This window comes from Brassica oleracea, chromosome C5, assembly GCF_000695525.1.
Source record: "Brassica oleracea var. oleracea cultivar TO1000 chromosome C5, BOL, whole genome shotgun sequence".
NCBI lineage: Eukaryota > Viridiplantae > Streptophyta > Magnoliopsida > Brassicales > Brassicaceae > Brassica > Brassica oleracea.
In genome coordinates, this window is record NC_027752.1 from 38,027,220 (window position 1) to 38,035,318 (window position 8,099).

Here is an 8,099-nt window from a genome sequence, read left to right on the forward strand (position 1 = left end):
ACAAGTTCTTCATGAAGTTCTTCAAGCAACTCGTTCTGCTTCTGAGCCATATCCTCCAATCTCAGATTCTGATCCTTGACCCTCAACCACTTGTTAAGCAGCACATGATACTCCTCATCATCTGTGCTGAGATCTGAATCAGTGGACTTAATAGATCCCTCCTTGCGTGCACCAAATGCAACAAGGTTCTTTATCACCTTTCCATCTTCTTCAGACTCTGAATCATCAGACGACTGCAATGGAACTCCTTTCTCCTTCTTTGAGTTTGGACATTCACGTCGTGTGTGTCCAACACCTTTGCACTCAGAACACTTAAGTTCTCTTTGTTGTGCTACAGGACAGTCAGCCCTTATATGACCAACGCCTCCACACTCATAGCACTTGAGACTTTCTCTCCTTCTGCCATTGCCACGATCACCTCCCGACCATACTGATTCCTCCCACCAGAAGAATTCATCTTACCAAAATTTCTGACCAGCATACCAATGTCATCTTCAATCATCTGAAACCTATTAGTATCTTTGTCAGCTACAAGTGCCACACTCCTTGGCGCACTGCTTGATGTAGAGACTGAACTACTGTCTGTCTCCATCTCTTGTGCCTTCAGCATACCCACAAGCTTGTCAAACTTGAGCTCATCCGTGTTTGTAGTCATCTGTAAGACTGCCTTGTGAGCTCCAAATTTTGTTGGAAGACAGCGTTGTAACTTCTTTACAAGCTTCTTATCTTTGTACTTCTTCCCAAGTACAAATGCTTCATGCGCCATAGCACTGAGTTTGGCACTGAAGCTCGCTACAGAATCATTATCAGACCACCTGAGATTCTCAAACTGCGAACCAAGATGATCTAGATATGTCCTCTTGACACTCTCATCTCCTTCAAACGAATTCAGCAGGATCTCCCACGCCTCTTTAGCCGAAGTACTCCCATGAATCAGCTGAAACTGCTCTGCTCCAACAGCTTCAAAAATCACCGACAACGCCTTTGCATTAAATTTTGATGCATTGCGTTCTGCCTCTGACCAATCCTCTTTTGGTTTAGGCTTCTTCTCACCTCATGTGACTATGGTAGGCTCCTCCCAACCAATCTCCACAGCTGTCCAAGCATCTTCATTGATTCCTCGAATCATTTGCTTCATGCGAGCCTTCCAATGACCATACTAGTCTGCATTCATGTAACTTCTTTACAAGCTTCTTATCTTTGTACTTCTTCCCAAGTACAAATGCTTCATGCGCCATAGCACTGAGTTTGGCACTGAAGCTCGCTACAGAATCATTATAAGACCACCTGAGATTCTCAAACTGCGAACCAAGATGATCTAGATATGTCCTCTTGACTCTCTCATCTCCTTCAAAAGAATTCAGCAGGATCTCCCACGCCTCTTTAGCCGAAGTACTCCCATGAATCAGCTGAAACTGCTCTGCTCCAACAGCTTCAAAAATCACCGACAACGCCTTTGCATTAAATTTTGATGCATTGCGTTCTGCCTCTGACCAATCCTCTTTTGGCTTAGGTTTCTTCTCACCTCATGTGACTATGGTAGGCTCCTCCCAACCAATCTCCACAGCTGTCCAAGCATCTTCATTGATTCCTCGAATCATCTGCTTCATGTGATCCTTCCAATGATCATACTGGTCCGCATTCAACACGGTCGCCTTCTGCACAGAAATAATCGTGTCCATCTTCACCTTCAGGATTACACCGATAACTTAGGTGTCCCGCTCTGATACCACTTGTTAGTGCAAAGATGACACCACAATTGATAATGCAGAAGATAACTCAAGAGACAAATCACACAAGCACACCAAAGCTTTATTAGAATCTCCTTAAACAATCTATTACAAGATCTGCTTAATTCAGCTTTTACACGTCAGTGTTAACACATGTTAGGAGTTTTCAAGGCTCCTAAGACAAATGTTGTAGTATAGTGATTGTCGAACCAGTTCTGAGGGATCTCAAAGCAATGAGAATGCAAGTACTCACTTAATCTAAGTGCAACCAATGATTTAGATGAGTTTTAAGCTATGACTAAAACTAAAAAATCGCTATCTTATAGTTATTCTCCATGTTCCCGAAACCCTAGTCTCCAAGGCAACATGTATGGACATCTTCCATAACAATAAGTGCAACTTTCCTTTTCTTGGAATGCACTTATTCATCTTTCTTTAAGTCATAAACTTGCTCCTCAAGTTTATTCTTCTTTCCATATCTCCAAGATACTCCCTTGCTCTCCAAGTCTACACGACTCCAGCTCAGCATCTTGACTCCACATGGTCTTCACCACTTAACCCGACGTCTGCTTCAGCAACTACGTCAGCGACTACTTCAGAGCAGACATCTTACATCTTCACCTTCCACTCTAATTAAGAAACTTCAAATTATATCAAGCAAAAAAAAACCCACCAAAAGAAACTCTTCTCCTACCACCAAACTCTCGATCGTAACCCAGTTCCACCTAAAACGAACACGAAACCACTCTAAATAAACTTTTTTGTTATATTTATACAAACGAGAATCTAAATGACTGAAGTATAAGAAGATAAAGACAAAATTTTGATCAACCAACTATTCCTGCTGCTTCTTAGCCAATGCCGAAGACTCCGATTCTTCGAGCTCATCTAAAAGGCCTCTAGTAAATTAAAGATCGTAGAAGGAACACATTTATGCGACAAATGATGGGAATGTAAAGGATGGTCCGAGTTTTGTTGTAACCATACAATCTTCGACTTTTTTGAGACATATCGGTTCGAGAATCTAATCTCCAAACAAAACAGCCCTGTCGGCAGTCGCTCACGCTGTCGGTTTTTGGGATTACCGATCATTCATCAACGCCGCTGCTGAGTATCAGCCTCTTGGCTTGGATACCGCCGGTGATAAACTTCAAGGAATGAAGGAAGTCGCTGCCTTTCTTGGTCACGTTGGAAGCAAAACTTCATGAAAATTATAGCTAAACCGTTTTATTAAATGTTATCGGGTAACTGAACCGCTAGTAATTAACCGGTATTGTTATTTCGGTTTAAAGGCGGGTACGGTGTTGCGACGGGTGGACCATTGGCTTGGGGGTTGTGTTACAACAAGGAGATGAGTCCTGATCAATTTTATTGTGACGACTACTATAAATTAACGTATCCATGTACCCCTGGAGTTTCGTACTACCACGGTCTACTACTACAGGGCAGAACTATAAAATACAGTCTAATACATTTATAATTTTGAATTATCAATCGGGACATCATAAAAATCAGTATCAAAATACACTAATTTTAAAATTTTATGGTGGACAGTTGCCCCTCCTACTCATGCTGTAGATCCGCCACTATGGCAATCAAAACGACTTCCGGTTCAGTCTAACTTTTAATTTCTTAACACAATTTCGATTTTGTTGGTCTGGTTTAGAAATTACAATTTGGTCAAACCGGGGAGGCGTTGAAAGTGGACCTACGGAGTCATCCAGAGTATCACGAGATTTAACGACTCAACGTTGGCGTTTCAAGCTGCTATCTGGCGGTGGATGACGCCGCCGAGGAAGCATGTACTGTCGGCGCATAATGTGTTCGTCGGAAAATGGAAAACGAAGAAGAATAACACGGCGGCAAATCGGTCTCCTGGCTTTGGAACCACCATAAACGTCCTGTACGGCGAGCAGATGTGCAACACGGGGTTTGATAACGATGAGATGATAACATTATCTCTCACTACTTGTATCATTTAGATCTTATGGGAGTTGGAAGAGAAGGAGCTGGTCCTCGTGATATCGTGCGCTGATCAAGAGCCTTTCTCTTCTTCCTCCTCATCTTCTCCTCCGAGCACTCGATCCTCATCTTGAATGCGAGATATATCCGCGCAAGAGTATGGGTTTTGTGGATTTTGATGTTAAGAAAAAACTGTGAGTTGTGTAATGGGTATGTATTATCATATTATGTAATGCATGAACTTCGTAAATTTTCTACGTGCATAAATAACTAATATATAACAAAATTGACAAAAAAGAACAACAACTGATATCAGTTCTTGATGGTGTGACACATTAAACTTGTAACACTAATAACCATAATCAATAAATCAGTGTAATAGCTTTTGTTTTGGTAACTAATCTGCCATAATTTTAAATAGTGATTTGCTCCAAAAAAAAAAATCAAATTGTGATTATCTAGGAACTTACCACCAAATTACCATTCGAAGGCGTCAAGAGCAATCATGTTATCGGTGGATAAGATAGATCATGTCATAAGCAAGTAATAAATTGTTTGGTCAACGTACGTCATTATTTATGTAAGTTTATTTACGCGTCGGGTCAGAGTGTAAACAACTCTTTAATGGGATGGATAATGATAAAGAAGAAAATGAGGTCATTCAACCATAGTAAACTACAGCTTGATCGGGCGGACGTTTGTTTTTATTTTTTATAAATGATAATATGTTTTAAAATTTACCCGTTTAAATAATGGTTTAATATGTGGAAGCACCGTAACCTATTGGTTAAGGTTTAAAGGCTTCTACACTCAGGTCTGGGGTTCGAATCCCAGACTATGCAATTTATTGCAGATTGTAGAAAATCCAGGTTTCAAGTCCCGGAGAGAGCGGTTTATTAAACAATTATGCAGACTACAGAGGAAAGACTTGCAAGGGATCTTCAACATGGTGCAAGTAAATCTGGTCAGGCGTGGATCTTCATAGGACGGCTCATGTGATGCAGTTAGGCGTAGGTCTTCATAAGGCAGGTAGTATTGTCGGTTGTCGAATCGTCTATGTAATCTTTCCTATATCATAATTGTAAGATCGTAATAAATCAGCGTTAAAAAAAAAATAATGGTTTAATATAACATTTCTAAACACAATAATTTTATAGTTTATATTGAGTAATTTTGTTTTATTTTGTAAACCATCAATTGTATCATCCATATTCTAAAAATATGATATGTATATCCACACAAATGTATTTTTATTTTTATGAATCAAAATTTTATGATAATGCATAACTAAATGGTTGTATATATTGTTTAAAATATATGGTCTTATATATTTTCTACTTTTTAACATTTATCATACTGAATTTACATTGGACTATTATTTATATGAAAATATATGTAGCATAATATATTTATATATTAATCTATATATTATATAAATGTTTTTTTTGTAACTTTTTTTAGTTATTACTTATAAATAATAAAAATACAATTATATAGATTTTAAAACAATATTTTTCATTAACTATTTAAAGTTAGATAGAGAATTAATAAGAGAAAAAATCATATAAGGTAGGTTAGTTAATATGGAATTAATTATTATGTATATATGGAATTAGTAAAATAATTACCATATAAAGTATGCATTTAATTGTGAAATGTATATATGAAATTAATTATTTTAAAACACACATATTAAATAGGAAAAACAAAGAATATTGAAAGCTATGTTTATTAATTATTGTTGCCATGATTTTTTAGTTAAAATTTGATTTTGAAAACGCACTAATTGAAGAGAAAAAACAAAGATCCTAAAAAATAGGTTAATTAATAACTTCAGTGGCATGTCATTATAAATATAGCGGAAAACTAAGGTATAATCTAAATTTATACTTTCTCTTTTAATAGATTAGAAGATGCATTAATCTAATGAACAATAAAACTGATAGTAAATTATAAAATATCGTTGTTTTCTGTTAATTTTGTAACCAAAGTACGATGAAAATGTCACATAATAAATTAGAAAATAACTAATGTAATTTATAGCCTGACGTTCTTTTTTAAACATTTGAGAGAAAATAATTTGGATAGTTTCTTTTAAAGGTTGTCTAATAATTTATTATTTAATTGGAAGCTCTATTTTTTGTTTTTTTTTTTTGACATCGAATTGGAAGCTTTATTTAGTTTAAATAGATTCCTTATTTAGTTTAAATAGATTCCTTATTTGGTTTTCTGACTTGTAGGATAATATTTTTGTTATTTTATAAAAAAAAATCTATTTATGTTTTGAATTTGATCTCCTAACATTATGATTGTGATCTGTGTTATCTCTTTTTGATGAAAAAAGAAGAAGATCTGTGTTATCTCTTACCAAAAAAGAAGAAGAAAACGTTCAAGTCAGCAAAGACCGCAGCCAAATTACTAAAACAGGGTAGTCTTCTATTTTTTAAAAGACACATTTTGCTATTAAAACATAGATTCAGAAAACAAATTCAAATATAAATTGTCAAGTTTGTGTTGCTATTCTTTAAAAAAAAAAAAAAAAAAAAAGTTTGTGTTGCTATTAAGTTCAGAGAGAAATATTCTTGAAAAAGGTTGCTGCCGTCATAAAGAACACCACCAGGTAAATTTGTTTTAACTTCCGATCCTCTTAAATATTCTTAACCCTAGTTAAATAGGAATCTTAAGAAGAAGAAAAAGTTGCTTTCACTTGTTAACCTTTTTTCATATATATTTTTTTTTGGTAAAAACCTTTTTTCATATTATTAGAAAGATGTGTTATTTATTGAACTTTTATCCTTTTTATCTTGTTTTAGTGATTTTAAATTATACAATCAACTATTTTTGCAGTTGAGGATTAGATAAGGTTAGTAAGAATCGATAACTCTTGAAAATTTATTTTATTTTACTCAATTGCAAAATTCATAAATCATAAAACTTAGAGAAAATAATTAGTAGAAAATAGCAACATTCCATATATTTATGAATATTTATTTTGTCATATTTTGTTATCATCGATCTAGCTAAACAGATACAGTGTCGAACTGTCATATTTTGTTAACAGGAAGCGGATCTGGAGAGAAATCAGTAGAAGTTCCAGTTCATTCTGCTCAAGTAGCAGCTACACGCCCTCGCCATTCTGTCCGTAGGATAGTATTGGGGAGTGGCAAAATCTTGGAAGAAGGGTTGATGGATAATTCCAATCCTTCAAAGTCAATATGAGAATACTCAGCTGGAACTGTCAGGGGATGGGGAATACCCCGACAGTTCGACACCTACAGGAGTTGCTTGGTCAGCATCATCCTGAGCTGTTATTCCTCAGTGAGACCAAAAACAGAAGAAGGTACATAGAAGGTTTGGTAGAAAAGTTCGGTTTCAGCAACTTGAAAACAGTGGAACCGGTGGGAAAAGGCGGTGGTCTTGCAGTAATGTGGAAAGAAAGTTGCAAGGTTGAGGTACTGCAGGCCAACCGCAGAGTAATAGATTTAAAGATTCAGTGGCAAGACAAAATGTTCTTTCTTACCTGCGTATACGTAGAGCAAATCAAGGGCAAAAGAGGTGACGTTTGGGAAAGGATCACAAGAATTGGTACAACCAGAAATGGAGCATGGGTAATGACTGGCGATTTCAATGAGCTTATTGATCCTGCAGAAAAGATAGGCGGAGCAGCAAGGAGTGCAGAAGAAGGCAAAGACTTTCGGCAAATGTTGCATGCTTGTGGGCTTTGGAACATAAAACATGTCGGCTACCAATTCTCATGGACAGGAACCAGGAATAACGAAAATGTCCAATGTAGATTGGACAGAACAGTAGCAAATCAAGCCTGGCTAGATATGTTCCCCCAAGCGTCAGCAACCTATTTACAGAAAGTCTGCTCAGACCACAGTCCAGTCATGACTAGCCTCATTGAGCAAATGTGGAGACAGCAAGCGGGTTTCAAGTATGACCAGCGCTGGATAAAACGCGAGGGTTTCATCACTGCAGTCTCTCAATCGTGGAAGCGACACAGTGCAGGACAAGCGGGATTCCTACGCAAAATCTCTCAATGCAGGAAAGACATCTCCATCTGGAAGAGAGCAGCAAAACCAAACTCCGCTCTCAGAATCCATGAGCTCCACTCCAAGATAGACGAGGCAACACGAAGCTGTTTCAACAAGGGAGAGGAGCTGAGCCTCTTAAGATCTGAGCTAAATGAGGAGTACCATAACGAAGAGATCTTCTGGATGCAGAAAAGCCGACTCAATTGGCTCAGTCCGGGGACAGGAACACCAAATTCTTTCACGCAGTCACAAAAAACCGTAGAGCACAAAACAGGATCCTCAGTCTCATTGATGATGATGATAAGGAGTGGTTTGCGGAAGAAGACCTGGGAAGACTTGCAGACTCTCACTTCAAGCTACTGTATTCTTC

General features: G+C 37.2%; 1 protein-coding gene and 1 pseudogene across 1 annotated transcript; both read left to right on the forward strand.

Moving 5' to 3' along the window:
* The first annotated feature begins 1,747 nt into the window (after nucleotides 1-1,747).
* LOC106292254 (chitinase-like protein 2) lies at nucleotides 1,748-3,826 on the forward strand. Its single transcript, XM_013727858.1, is given in 9 exon segments — nucleotides 1,748-1,799; nucleotides 2,586-2,635; nucleotides 2,638-2,778; nucleotides 2,780-2,936; nucleotides 3,023-3,202; nucleotides 3,404-3,465; nucleotides 3,467-3,677; nucleotides 3,680-3,749; nucleotides 3,751-3,826. Coding segments are annotated over 9 exon segments (999 nt in total).
* A 2,402-nt stretch (nucleotides 3,827-6,228) lies between these two features.
* The window catches only part of LOC106292255, a 4,448-nt pseudogene continuing 2,577 nt past the window's right edge, over nucleotides 6,229-8,099 (forward strand).